This window comes from Typha angustifolia, chromosome 8 (genome assembly GCF_048772165.1).
Source record: "Typha angustifolia cultivar Huaian chromosome 8, ASM4877216v1, whole genome shotgun sequence".
Taxonomy (NCBI): domain Eukaryota; kingdom Viridiplantae; phylum Streptophyta; class Magnoliopsida; order Poales; family Typhaceae; genus Typha; species Typha angustifolia.
In genome coordinates, this window is record NC_133246.1 from 6,295,204 (window position 1) to 6,310,961 (window position 15,758).

Consider the following 15,758-nt stretch of genomic DNA (forward strand, 5'->3'; position numbering starts at 1 on the left):
TTTGGATAAATCTGATGTTTCTTTGATTTGTTTCAATGGCAAGAATTACCCTGCATGGGCATTTCATTTCAGGATTTTCATCACAGGTAAGGAGCTATGGGAACATGTTGATGGAAGTTACCCAGCTCCTAACAAGAACAAAGACAATGATCAACATGCCAAGTGGGAAGTCAAGGACACACAAGTTATGGTATGGATTTTAGAATTGTGGAACCCAACATCATCTTGAACCTTCAATCTTCTCAGACTGCAGCTCAAATGTCGACTTACTTGAAGAAGGTCTACAGTCAACAAAATACTGCTCGTCAGTTCCATCTTGAACATGAATTGGCTACTCTTCAACAGGATGGTCTTTCCATCTCTGATTTTTACTCTAGATTCACTAATCTTTGGGCTAAAACACTGATATAGTTTATGCTGGCTTACCATCCAAAGGTCTTAGTTTTGTTCGATCTGTCCATAAAACTACTTAGAGGGATCAAATTCTAATGAAACTGAGACCTAAATTATATGAACTGTGAATCTGTCCTCCCCTTGGATACATGGCTCAATAATTTTCTTCGCGAGGAACAACGCCTTCTAACTCAAACCACTATGGAACAACATCATTCTATATTTATTCCTATGGCCTATGCAATACAAGGTAGACCACGAAGCAGGGATATGAGCACTGTTCAGTGCTTCTGTTGCAAGGGATTTGGTCATTTGATACATCTTGTTAGAGTCTTTTCTTATTACATTAGTTGTTTATTTTTATTAAAATAAAATTTCTATAGGTCGCGTTCGAATGCGCATTCGAAGGGATCGCGTTCGAACGTCCTTACAAATGTCTGCATCAAATTCGCAAATATAGAGAATGCAAAAAACGCATTCAAACATAGTCGGGCACGTTTGAACGCCGTATTCGAACACCTGCATCACGTTCGTACATACAGAGAATATCTTTTGTGCGTTCGAACACGATCGGGTGCGTTCGAACGTGATAGGCGAGATTGCACTAAGATTAGGGTTAGTTATTGTATTATGGCTTATTGGCTAGCCTCTATAAAGGTGTGGATAATAGCCAAATTCATTATGCTATTGGATTATTGATTTCTTACCTCCTACCTTCTTTCTATTCTTGCTCTCTCCTCCCTCTTCACCATCATTATACCTCTATCGTTGGTAAGGTCTCTCCTAACTTCTAATCTCCCTCGTTTGTCAAGTCCCCCATCTTTTTTGGGATCTCAACCAATTCTTCCCCTTCGTCTATATCCTTTAACCACATCCATCATCTACCTTCATCTCAATAATCATCCATAAACCCTACATTCACTCCACTCATCACCACCACCATCACCCGCGTTATTTCATATTTTTGTCCCAGTTGCATTTCGAATCTACGAAAGACATAAATACGAAAATTATAGATCAGGTAGTTATGGATCTAATCCACTTGGTTTTGTTATTTTATGATTACAGGAGAATATTTGGTAAATATTTTCTGAAAAAAATAAATCCCTAGACACACGTATGTATCTAAACACTAGGCAATGATATCGCTCGTTCGTTTAAGTAAAAGTCCGAAGAAATATTAAGAACGAAAGCAGAGATGAACGCCAAGATTTTAACGTGGAAAAACCCAAAATGGGAAAAAACCACGGATCCAAACTCGGATTAAAACCAATCACTATAATAGTAGCAGTTACAAGACTGACTCACAAAACACCCCGTCGATCCAAACAACTTTGTTTCTCTCAGTCTTGATCGCTAGAACCCACGATTCACTGCTTCTTGTGATTGAAGTCCAATCTCAGTAGCCCTCGAGATTGATCTTTCGTCTAGATCACCCTTAAGACGAAAGATTAAATTCTTGTAGATGAGTGGAACATTGTTAGTTGAAGAATCGATGTAGCCTCAAGAAGTCTCCTTCAATAATATTTCTTCAACTGCCCTAGGTTAGGGCAACACTATCCTTATATATGATCTCCAAGATAGAGACAAATCCGAGTCTTATCCGTACTCATGAACTTCAAGATAGAGCCAAATCCGAGTCTTATCCGTACTCATGATCTTCAAGATAGAGTCAAATCTGAATCTTATCCATACTCATGAAAGTCCAATATTTTTAAACTTTGTTGGTGTGTTCGAACGGACTCGAGTGCGTTCGAACACGACAGCTTGAATTCTTCAGGTTGCGTTCGAACGCGTTTGTGAACGCGGCTCTCTGTCTGTGTGAACGCAGTGCCCGCGTTCGAATGCGTTTGTGAACGCGGCTCTCTGTCTGTGTGAACGCAGATTTCGCGTTCGAACTCGTTTGTGAACGCACCGCGTTCGAACTCATTTGTGAACGCACCGCGTTCGAACGCGTTTGTGAACGCGGTGTGAACTCAACAGCTTTTCTCCAATAACCTTGCAATTCTTCAGACCAAAGATATTCTAGACTTGTGTAAAGCTCATATACATGTAAAAAATACACTTAGAATATTTTGTACACAATTGCCAACAAATAAAAACCTAACAATCTCCCCCTTTGGCAATTTGTGACAAAACACCTAGGTTACAAGATATTACAAAGACTTCAAATTGAGCAATCAACAAGTCTAGAATATTTTGCACATCAAGCCCTGCAAATAAACATATACCAATCCAAGATCAAGTGAAAATAACTTGAAATGAATAAACAATCTAAACACAAGTTATCAATGTAGCATAAATTCAAAAGTACTTAAGTAGACAAAGTTCACAGTTACTTCAAGCAAAGTTCAAAAGTACTTAAGACTCTCATAAACTCCCCCTATGCACATACTCCCCCTACACATCTAGACACCTAGACACTAACCTAGACACTAAGACACTCTCCCCCTTTTTGACACAAATGCCAAAGACTAAGAACTCGGAGGAAACTGACGATGAAGTATGGTTTTTAGAAACCATGAAGACCCTAAATGAAACCCATCTTTCACATGAAAACGCTAAGATATCATGTTCAATTGCACAAGAAACATCAAGATATTAACTTTAACGTGATCAAAACTCGAAACCGCACGAAATCAATCAAGATCAAGAGACTTAATTGAATAAAAAATAAGAAAATTGATGAATGATCATACCTCGCAAAAAGTGAAGAAAATCTCAAAGATTCGGCTGAAAGATGCTAGATCCGGAGGAGAACTACTCTCTAAAAGAGTTTGAAGTAAAAAATTTGATGAAAAAGATGAAGATCTTGAAGATTTGGGAGGGAGAAAATGAAGGTTTTTTTATTTTTTATTTTTTTTAATTTTATTTTAAACTAAAACAAATCAAAAATCTTTTTGGAGATGCACTTCTAAAATTTCAAAATATATTTAAGACATAGAATATGATAATCAAATGAAATAAGTCATACACAGATCAATCAAATCATCAAAAGCATATTATAATCAATTCGAATGCATCACTCAAAATTAAATTAATCTTGATTGATCATAACGATATGCATATGCAAGATGAGCATAGAAAACATGAACCAATCTTCTTAAACAAACTTTACTATATAAACAATGATGCAACACAATAGTCAAACCGACTTAGTATAGAAATTTTGCACTTTTCGACTTATTCTCCATAACACAACAGGAATTTTTTCTGTATTTTTTTTTTACTGAAACATATATGTGCAATGATGGCTTTCACACATGAGTAGCTAGCCCTTTTCTTGTAGTACAAATCAAATAATGTGCAAGAAGAAATTCATAGATATCATTTTTTTTTTAAATTTGCAAATAATGTACTAAGTCAAACTGGACTCGAAACAAGACGGCTTTCACACTAACTCATTGTAGCCCTTTTCATTGATCTTTTATAAAAATATATTTGATAACTAAGCATGAGGTCAAACTCTGCAAATCAAAGTTAATACAGAGCTATTTTAAAAAAAATTTCATGATATCATGCTCACACAAGAATACACATACGTTATGAGGCATTAAAAATTTATTATTATAGAAGTCGAGGGAGTGACAAAATCAAAAATTGAAACAATATACTACAAGATGACAAAATTGACTATAATAACTCATAATCAAAAGAAAAATCATATTTTTATGTCAAGAGTATATTATTGAATCTAGGAGTGCATCAATTTTTTTTTATAACAAAAACTCTCGACAAATCTAAAACTAAAACCAAAGAAAATTTCAGAGTAAAATAAAACCTAAAAAAAATGAAACAAAATAATAAGAAACTCGCAAACTAAAACACAAATCAATCCAAAGCACAAATCCCTAAAGAAGTGCGAAGATACTGAAATCTCTGTAAATCAAAAGGTTTTGTAACAAATCACCCAACTGTTTCTCCATCTCAACATGTTCTATTACTATTGTTTTGTCTTGTTACATTTCAGATTATGTGAAATTCTAACAATATAGCAATTATTAGATGTTCTAGATCCAAAACATATAACATTACCATCATGATCTAAAATAGTACAATCATTTTTAGAGAATTCTACCCCATAACCTTCATCACAAAATTGAATGATGCTTAATAAATTTGCTTTCAAGCTATTAACATAAAGAATATTTTCGAGACTAGGAATCCCTAGAGTACTTACCTTTCCTTTACCTATTACCTTGGATGAGTTACCATCTCCGAATGTCACAACTCCCCTTCATGTTTTTCGAGATTAGAAAATAAAGACTTGTCACCCGACATATGTCTTGAACAGCCACTATCTAAATACCACAATTCAGAATTTAAGGCTTTCAAGGCAGTATGCACAACATAACATTTCAAATCAGATTTCTTGATCCATATGGCCTTTGTTTTCATCCCATAAATAAAAGCACTTCTAGGTTTTTGCAAAAATTTACAATGTGGTCGAATATGCCCTAGAATGCCGCAATGATAGCATGTCGGAACAAACCTTTTTCTACTCACCTTATGTCGAGGAGAGTGATTAGAGTTTACCTTTGGTACCGTCGAAGATTCACCAGTTTGTATATTCAAGTTCTGTTTAGAAGGGTTCATCCACGATTGCTTTGTAAATGCGGTTGATGGCTTCAGGTATTCTTCCTTTTGTATACCTGCAGAAACAAATACAGTTTTATTATTATTTGAATTACCAGTGTATCCAACACCATACCTGTCTTTTCCAGAGATCTGAGCTTTTAGAATTTCGTCAAGTTTGTTCTTCCCTTTCAGAAATGTAACTTCCTTATGCAATCGCTCTAGTTCAATTTCATCGGCCTTCATTTTATTTTTTGCATTGTCAAGTTATTCAGAAAGGTCTTTGACACGTTCAAGCTCCAATTTGTACATCTCTTCAAATTGAATTCTTTCTGGTTCGATTACCTTGAGTCGTTGAAGTAGTCTAAGATTGCTTTTCTTGAGTTTAAACGACTCTAGGTATAAGTCATTATATGCCTTTTGGATTTCAGATTCAGCTTCCTCAGCAGGTAACATATCCTGATCATCTGTACTATCAGTATCAACAATAGAGTCAGTATAAAGTAGAGAAGAGGTAAAAGCTACAAAGTTTTCTTCGTCCTTTTCAGAATCATCAATAGATTCATCTGAGTCATCCCAAGTAACTTTCATAGCTTTGCCCTTCCTCTTAAGACGATTAGGGTATTCTTGTGCGATGTGTCCAAAACTAGAATATTCAAAACATTGAACTTTATTCTCAAAATTCTTATTTTTCTGTTTGACATTGTTGTTGGTACCACCTGTATTTGAACTCACAGTATTCTTCCTTTTTACAAAGGCTTTGCTTTTCTCAAGTTTTTCAGCATTTAACTTGTTTGGCTTCCGAAAGAATTTATTGAACTTTTTAACAAACATGGTCAACATCTCAACATCTAAATCACTTTCATCATCCGACTCCTCTAAATTTTGTTCAACTGTAGATAGGGCCATCCATTTGGACTTCCTCAGTTTTGAAAGACTGGACTCAAATATTTGTAGATTTCCTACCAATTGTTCAACTTTCATTGAATCGATATCCTTACTTTCCTCAATAGCTGTAACTTTTGCCTGAAACCTTTCTGGAAGGGACCTAAGGATCTTACAGACAATTCTGTTTTCAGGAAGTCTCTCCTAGGTTGAAACTAGAGTTGACTATATCACTCAGCTTTGCATAGAACTCATCAAATGTCTCATTCTCCTCCATACGTAGGGTTTCAAAACTAGTAGTCAACCTCTGAAGTTTCGAAAGTTTTACAGCCATGGTTCCTTCGTGAGTAGTTTCTAAGATCGTCCAGGCTTCTTTTGCTATCTCACACGTAGAAATTCTTCTAAATTCTTTCGAAGAAATACAACTAAAAATAGCATTTATTGCTTTGCTATTCCAGCCGACTTTGTCATAGTCTGACTTATCCCATGAGTCAATCGGTTTCTCAATAAGTTTTTCATTCACCATGTACATTGGTGGACTCCAACCGTTCACAATAGCCATCCATACTCACTCATCTATAGATTTCAAATAAGCTCTCATCCTAGCTTTCCAATATCCATAATTTGATCCATCTAGAATAGGAGGTCTAATAGATGATTGTCCATCTCTATGAAAATCCATGCCTATCTGATCTCTCTCAAAGAGTGAGAGAACCTGCTTTGATACCAATTGAAAAAATAAATCCCTAGACACACGTATGTATCTAAACACTAGGCAATGATATCGCTCGTTCGCTTAAGTAAAAGTCCGAAGAAATATTAAGAACGAAAGCAGAGATGAACGCCAAGATTTTAACGTGGAAAAACCCAAAACGGGAAAAAACCACGGATAAGACTCGGATTTGTCTCTACCTTGAAGATCATATATAAGGATTGTGAAACCCTATCTCAAGGGTGATCTAGACGAAAGATCAATCTCGATGGCTACTGAGATTGGACTTCAATCACAAGAAGCAGTGAATCGTGGGTTCTAGCAATCAAGGCTGAGAGAAACAAAGTCGTTTGGATCGACGGGGTGTTTTGTGAGTCAGTCTTGTAACTGCTACTATTATAGTGATTGGTTTTGATCCGAGTTTGGATCCGTGGTTTTTTCCCGTTTTGGGTTTTTCCACGTTAAAATCTTGGCGTTCATCTCTGCTTTCGTTCTTAATATTTCTTCGGACTTTTACTTAAGCGAACGAGCGATATCATTGCCTAGTGTTTAGATACATACGTGTGTCTAGGGATTTATTTTTTCAATTTCCCACGGTTGCGCGGACTGATTCCTGTAATAAATCCAGATTTTGAAGGAATCATTCCGTAGTCTATATTTTGGTATTATAACCCATCAATTTGATATATTTTTCCACAATTACTCGGGCTAATTCTTATAATAAATCCAGATCTTGAAACAATCATTCCATAGTCTATCTTTTGGTACTATAACCCATCAATTTGGTAATATTTTCCCACGATTGCGCGGACTGATTCCTATAATAAATTCAGATCTTGAAGGAATCATTTCGTAGTCTATCTTTTGGTACCGTAACCCATCATCATTATGCTACAAATTGTCCTCGAAAATTCTACAACTACTACAAAAATGATGGCCATATCATCAAGGAATGCCCTACTCAACCCCCCAAGAAATCGAAGGCAACATATACTGTCTCAGTTGGCTCTTCTAGTGCGGGTAATAAATCCATGTGAAATGATTAGTCATCAATAAAAGTGACAAAGTATTTATAATTAGCGTGCAAGGCGACTGGTGCCATACCCCTGCACATCACTATGTATCAGATCAAAAGGTTTGACTACATGCGATGTGTGAATAGGGAAGGGCAGAGTTTTACTTTTGCCAAGTCTGCAAGAATTGCAATCAAATTGAACAGCACTAAGAGATGGTTGTTCTTTATTTCCAAGAAAACCATATTTCAGTAAAGCATAAAGTATATTAGAGTTTGGATGTCTGAGACGATTGTGCCACACTTGGTAATCAACATGAGCAGAATTTAAGCGACAAAAGGCAAAGGAAAAAAGGAGACAAAGGAATTGAAGAGGAAAAAGACCATTTTAGGCCCCCTCGCGATTATCCACCCTGACTGCTGATCCTGCACAACACAACTAGATTTAGATAATTCTACTTTACAATCATTATCAACCAACTGAATGATAGACACAAGATTGGTGATAAGACCGAGAGATATGAAGACATCAATAAGAGAGGGAGAAACATCACCAGTGGCCGTGATAGGTAAATGATTGCCATCAGCTGTATTAATTTTGAGATTCCCAAAATATTTGTTTACATTGGTAAGAGAATCAACCCTGTTTGTCATATGATGGGAAGCCCCGGAATCAAAATACCAAGGAGATGATGTAGAGAAGGGTTTACTTGAGAGTCCTAAAGCTGAAAATGCAGAAATGATCATTTGTTGAACCATATCAGGGGTTACAAGTTGGACAGAAGCAAGAGCAGGAGCACTTTGTATTGTATTACCTGCACTAGAAGAGCCAATTGAGATAGTATGTGTTGCCTTCAATTTTTGGGGGGGTGCATTCCTTGATGATATGGCGATCCTTTTTCCAATAGTTACAGAATTTTCGAGGACAATTTGCAGCATAATAATCAAATCCCTTGCAACAGAAACACTGAACAATGCTCATATCCCTACTTCATGGTCTACCTTGTGCTGCATAGGTCACAGGAATAGATATAGATCGATGTTGTTCCATGATGGTTTGATTTAGAAGGCATTGTTCCTCGAGAAGAAAATATATTGAGGCATGTATCCAAGGAGGGAACAGATTCACGATTCATAAGATTGGATCTGACGCCTTCAAATTCAAGTCTCAGTTTCATTAGAAATTGATCCCTCTGAGTAGTTTCATGGATAGATTAAATAGAACTAAGACCTTCAGATGGTAAGCCAGCATAAACTATATCAGTGTATTCAGCCCAAAGATTAGTGAATCCAGAGTAAAAATCAAAGATGGAAAGACAATCCTATTGAAGAGTGGACAATTCATGTTCTGTTATTGTTAGGAGCTAGGTTACTTCCATCAACATGTCCTCGTAGCTCCTTAACTGTGATGAAAATCTTGAAATGAAATGCCCAAACAGAGTAATTCTTACCATTGAAACGAATCAAAGAAACATCAGACTTATTCGAAGACATGAGGTCAAGAGAACTTGAACAAAAATAACTGAGACTAAGAAACTTGAGAGCACGAGACAAATGGCAATTTAGAGTTGTAGCTCTGACATCGTGACAGTTTAGAGTTTTTGAAAAATAATCTATTTTTCTTCGTTAACGATTCCTATTATATGGACGATTTACAAGCTATCTTTGGAAAGAAATACAAACTGATTTTCAACTCCTACTATATATGCATCTATCTAAATATTTTCAGCCCCTAGCATATATACATCTATCTAAATATACCACACTGCTAGCATATCCTAATATGGAATAAATCTATATAATTCTAACTGTCAACTGTCAATCTGCTAGCATTAAATGTGTAGATATTTCATGCTACTGTACATCAAATTACACCAAACCTCTTTGCCGCACACTGCTAGTACATCCCACCGTCACTGGCACCCACCGCCTTTGTCACACCGAAAGGCTACAATCCCCCACAATGTACTCTTTAGTGGATTCATTGGAACATATAACATCTTTCTTTATTATTGTTGTCTAATCATCTTTAAAGGTATGTCTTATTTCTTCTGTGGAATTGTTCACCTCACGCCTAAATAGCTAGGATCTTAATCGCCATTATGTTCAAATTTGATTACATTGATTTTATATTCCTATTAAGCACTAAACTTAATATTTAATTACATTGCTTTTAGATTCCTATTAAGCACTAACTTAATATTAATAGCATAACTAGCTAGGTTACAAGAAAATCTTAACATATCTGGTCACCATTTCAACCAACGATGGCCGTGCCACAAGCACGAACCGTGCTGATCACCGGGGCACGTGCCGTGCCATAAGAGGAGAGAAAAATGTAAGAAATACTAACCTTCGCCTTCACAATCGTCGTCACCGATCGCCGCTCGCCGTCGCCCGAGCTTCGTCGGGTGCCCAAACCTAAGAGAGAAGAAAGATCGATCAAGAGAGAGAGAGATAGAATGGGGATTAAAAATTTAAGTTACGGATCCGGATAGGCACCCAATGAAGCTCGGGCGACGGCAAAGACAAGCGACGACGGGTAGCTCGATGACAAGGTCGATATCGAGCGGCAAAATTATTAGGAGGGGTGTCACGTGGCAACCCTCGTGCCACATGCCGGTACGCCATCAGCACGGCCATCCATGAATTCAATCACAAAAGCATGAACTACTTGATTGCAATTTAGTTGTTGAATGTTGGCAAATTTTCCCAGTAAATAGTAATTACTTGAAATCTGTTTTAGGTTGTTGTGTTGATTACTAGTTGTGATTCATTGCCAATTTCTTGACTTATCGACTTATCATAGCATTTCTTGCGTCAATTATTTGCATTTCTCACTGCATCATCACAATAAAAACACAATGAATCTACATAGTGGGCGGTGTAGTCTCCAACAACAATGGCTATGCCGGTCGACACCGGGCACGCCGAGCAGCACACCCGTTTTAGCTCTACCAAACTTCACCAAAAAGTTCGTTATGGAATGTGATGCATCAAGAATTAACATAAGAGCTATACTAATACACGGATGACGTCCCATAGTCTTTCTTAGCAAGGCTTTATCATAAAAATCCCAGCAATTATCGACTTACGAGAGGGAGATGTTGGCAATTATGCATATGGTGAGAAAGTGGAGGTTTTATTTGATCAATAGATGATTCATTATTCAAACCGATCAAACGAGCATTTCGTACTTTATGGAATAGTGTATTCACACTATGGCACAGCAGAGATGGGCCATAAAATTACTAGGATATAATTATAAAATTCAATACAAGAAAAGAACGAAAAATAGAGCAACGGATGCACTATCGTGCCAACCCGATACCGCTAAGCTCATAGCCTATTCTTCTCCCACTTTTCCTTTTCTTGACGAGCTAAGGTACACATGTACATCTGACCCAGATGTTATGAGATTGTTACAGGAGGTATTAGATGATCCAGAGCGTCATTCAGAGTTATAGAACTGAGGCGGTTTGTTGCTGGACCGTGGTTGCATTTGGGTGCCCACAAATGACAGATTGCGACAGAAATTATTGGAGCACTTCCACTAAACTCTAAAGACTGGTCATGAGAGTGTCTTGAGGACTTATAAGATGATATCACAGAGCTGCACGTGGTTAGGACTGAGGTGAGATGTGAGGAGCTTTGTCCGTGCTTGTGAAGTCTGTCAAAGGGCTAAGGCAATCACATTGAAACCAGCCAAATTACTTTAGCCTCTACTGATACCGGACTGTGTTTGAGAAGACATTTCTATAGATTTCATAGAAAGTCTTCTACTAGTATGTGGCTACTCTGTTATTTTTGTAGTGGTTGATAGATTGAGCAAATATCACATCCATTTTCAGCCAAGTCAGTGGCTAAAATTTTTGTGAGAAATGTTGCTCAGTTACATAGCATGCCACGTACGATTGTCTCCGATCATGATCGTGTTTTTGTGAGCGACTTTTGCATTGAATTTTTCATATTGCAGGGAGTTTTTCATATTGCAAGGAACTCGATTGAACTTCAGTTCGACCTACCATCCACAAACGGACGGCCAAACTGAGGTGGTCAATTGTAAGCAATACTTGCAGTGCTTTATTGGAGAGATGCTGAGACGATGGTCGGAGTTCTTACCATGGGTGGAGTGGTCTTATAACATCGCCTACCACGACAGTATTGATATAACTCCTTTCGAGGTGGTATATGGGCACACGGTTTCGACATTACGCGCCGATGACCCTGTGGCATCTATAGATCGGACGGAAGTAGACTTGGCATTGATAGATAGAGATGCCACATTGAGGAGGTTGTGCGCCCATCTTAAACTTGCTCAAAACTGCATGAAGCAAGTTTATAATCATAGCCATTGGGAGTAAGAGTTTGACATTAGCAGTTGGGTGTTCGTGAGGGTGCAACCATACCGACGGGTGACCTTGCGTCCGATGCGAAACCAGAAGTTAGCACATCGCTACTTCTATACGTTTCGAGTGTTAGAGCGTATCGGTCTAGTTACATATCGCTTGGAGCTACTTGAGGGGTCGAGAGTACATCCTATCTTCCATGTTTCATTGTTGAGAGAGCAAATGGTGATCATCAGATCGTTAGATCAATTCTACCGGAGCCATTAGAGGAGACAAAGATTGTGGAGACAGTTCGAGTACTTACTAGGCGTCGACGACGTCATGGTACCAGATTAGAGATGGAGATCATAGTCGAGTGGCTTGGCAAACCATCCGACGAGGCGACATAGGAGTTGGAGACAGACATCTTGGAGAGTTTCCCTAACTTTAAACCTTGAGGACAAGGTAGAGGAAGTGTGGTGGATAGATATACCTTGCTAGAGTCTTTTCTTATTGCGTTAGTTATTTATTTTTAGAAAAACAAACTTTCTGTAGGTTGCGTTGGAACGCAGAAGGCGGCGCGTTCGAACGCCTTTACGAACACGAAATATGTGTTCAAACGCCGTCGGGCGCGTTTGAACGCCCGTGTGTGAACGCCTGCATCAGTTCGCATCCACAGAGAACGTCTTTTGTGTATTCGAATGCGGTCGACCCCATTCGAACGCGATCAGCGAGAATCCACTAGAATTAGGATTAATAATTATTATTTTGACTTATTAGCTAGCCTCTATAAAGGTGTGGATGGCAGCCAAAATTATTATGATGAATGAATATTAGTTTCTACCCTCCTCTATCCTCTCTCTACCATAATCTCCCTCTTCGTTCTTCACTAACAGCCACCTCTACCGTTGGCAAGGTCTCATCTATCTTCTAACCTCCCTCGTCTGTCGAGTCCTTCCTCCTCCTTGGAATCTCGACCACTTTTCCTCATTCGTCCTTATCTCCTAAACTACATCAACCATCCACCCTCGTCTCCATTATCATCCATAATCGTAACATCCACTCCACCTGTCACCACCACCATCACCCCACTCTAGCGGATTTTCGTCCCAGTTGCAGTTCGAATCTGCAAATGATGTAAATACAAAAAATGTAGATCAGGAAGTTACGGATCGATCAACCTTGGTTTCATAATTTTTTGACTACAGGAGAATATTTGAAAAATATTTTCTCTCAATTGCGCGAATTGCTTCCTACAATCAATCCAGATCTTGAAGGAATCGTTTCATAACCTATCATAACCTTATAATACTAGGCTTATAATTTTGAACTAAACTATGAAATAGTCAAAAAAGCAACTGTCTCCCTGGTCGAGCTCCTGATACTCCAATTGGAACTAGACTTAAAATGATAGTTGCACTCTCAAGAAATAATTAAAATGCAGTGTCTGTCAATTGAGAGCAAAGAAAAGTACCTACAAATAATGTTATGTCAGCCAACAATCATCATTGATGCTATAGGTGTCAACAAGTGAGGCATGTGGCCGTGAACTTTCCTAATAAGGCCTTTTGCCTTAAGGGAGCAAGAGAACACGCTTGAGGGGGATGATGCCAATGAGAAAATCTGCAAACTTGACCCTGATGACGCACAAGATAGTGATGAACATTATGTAGGAGTCATCAATTATGTGCTGATCCAATCGAAGGAGGCTGAGGACTGATGTTGAAACATAACTTTTCACACATACATCAAGTGTGGAACTAAAGACTTCAAGGTGATTGATTAGTAATAGTGGTAGTTGCATCATTATGATTTCTTCCAATGTTGTGTCCCAAGGCTTACACCTCACCGGAACTCTATTAAGCTATCTTGGTTTAATTACTCATCTATTGCCATCATCTTGTGTTACGATTCAGCTAGTTAAACTTTTGTTTATTTTTTATTTTAGAAATAACTTTTGTTTTAGAAGAATAAAATTTCTGGCAATCACGTTCGAACGTGACTTTATAGCATTCGAACGGGACTATCGAACGCTTGCATACGTTCACAAAAACAGAGAACATATTTAGTGTGTTCGAAAACCTGCACATATTTGCAACGACTGAGAACGCAAAATCCGCGTTCGAACACGATCGGCTGCGTTCAATCGCAATCAACGAACTGCATTATCTTAGGATTATCTTTTGATTATTTTATTGATAGGTTAGCCTCTAAATATGTAGAAGACAACCTAATTGAGGATTATTGATAAAATATTGAAATTATCCTTTCCAACTCTCTCTTTCCTCCAACAGCATCCAATATTAGACATTGTCTTCTTCCTCCCTCCATCTGACCATGCCCCCTTGCCTTTCAAGAATCAGTCCACTCTCTCCCCCTTCGTCTAGCTTAATCCTCTACCCCCATCACCATAGCCACCATCTTCTACAAAACTTAACCATTATTTCCCTATTCCATTACTCACATTACCCCATGCCACCATCTGACCCATGGTCAGTATTTTCCCCATAACTTTTGATCTACAAGTCTAATCGACGTGATCTCAGTTGTGCTAGATTCCTTACTTCAAGAGGAACAATCTGTCCAACTTACAAGTCTAATCGAGCGCGTGCGTCACAGGCGCCTGCCATCCCCCATCCCCCACCTCCATTAACCTCCACCTTCCCCTCCCCGGACTGCCATTTTCCTCCACTCGCTACCTCTCTCCCTCTCTCTCGTGGTTGCCGACGCCGAAGCCCCAGAGCCAAAGAAGCTGAGCGCGCAGATCGCAGTAAGCCTCAGCCCTGTTAAAACGCAATAATTAATCATCCTCGACGGCCGACGACCCCGCGTCCGTCCGTCGGTCCGAGAGCTCCGAGGAAGGGGCTCTCTAAGCGGGCTTCGGGCCCTTTTGGTTGGGAGGAAGGACCTCCATGGCCGCCGGCCATGGAGCTCGCCTCTCTCCCTCACCCTGTTCATCTTTTTTGCACCTGATTTAGTTACCCGATCCCTTGTAATGACAATTTAGTATCATGTGAATTTTTAGGATAACATAAGACCCGCTTTAAGAGACCCTTGACTTATGTATTTGCCAAACATAAATGCGCTAATAAGATAATTAATTCTATTAGTTCGCTAATTTTACGGCTTACTTGCGTGAATTAATAGGATTAACATCGCGTGAGGGAGATTTTGGGATTCTGGAGGAGCCGGCTAGCTGACGAGATTTACCATACTGTGGAGACCCCCCAAGCGAGTAGAGTTATACGAAATTTAGAATAATGCAGTTTCAGTCATTATACCTGCCATGACACTATAGGAAGTATCGGTATTAATACATGCATTTAGTATACCATGTTATGTCTTTACATATGCAGTTATTGATGATTTGCTCATTGTGATATCATGAGAATGTTAATGTAGCATAAACATTAGTGTGATGATGCTCTATATGTATACCTGTTGTGAATATAAAATGTAACGATCATGATGACTATGACATGCTTTATACACTCATAGACATTGCACCACTTCCACCTATCATTAGTAGTCGGATCCTGACTAGGCAGTACCCTTACTCACTCAGCCTAGGGTTAAGAGCAGAGTATATTTTATATGACTATACTTAGCGGCCTACACCTGAAGTCGGAAGCATGTATGGCATTCAGGTAGTTACACTGCATAGTCAGAACTCGATTATGATGATAGAAGAACATGATTGTGAGGTGGGGATATAACTCTAGCGGTACCCGACGACGCAGGGTTAGGGCATCTGTTGATGAGCCGAGAGCTCCCGATTCTCCCGCTGAGAGCGGTGATGATTTAGAGAGAGTGAGATATGGGCTTACGATCGGGGTCCTTAGTCTGATGGCCA

General features: G+C 38.7%; 1 protein-coding gene across 1 annotated transcript in view; it reads right to left on the reverse strand.

The window, feature by feature from the left end:
- Nucleotides 1-1,656: 1,656 nt before the first annotated feature.
- The window catches only part of LOC140764245 (uncharacterized), a 28,556-nt gene continuing 14,454 nt past the window's right edge, over nucleotides 1,657-15,758 (reverse strand). Inside the window, exons 2-6 of the mRNA XM_073102707.1 lie at nucleotides 9,931-9,998; nucleotides 8,393-8,730; nucleotides 8,132-8,302; nucleotides 5,314-8,003; nucleotides 1,657-5,045 (exon numbers count right to left, since the gene is read on the reverse strand). Of these exons, the coding sequence (XP_072958808.1) occupies nucleotides 5,022-5,045; nucleotides 5,314-5,952 (663 nt within the window). The 5' untranslated portion in view covers nucleotides 5,953-8,003; nucleotides 8,132-8,302; nucleotides 8,393-8,730; nucleotides 9,931-9,998 and the 3' untranslated portion in view covers nucleotides 1,657-5,021. The remainder of the gene's footprint in view (nucleotides 5,046-5,313; nucleotides 8,004-8,131; nucleotides 8,303-8,392; nucleotides 8,731-9,930; nucleotides 9,999-15,758) is intronic.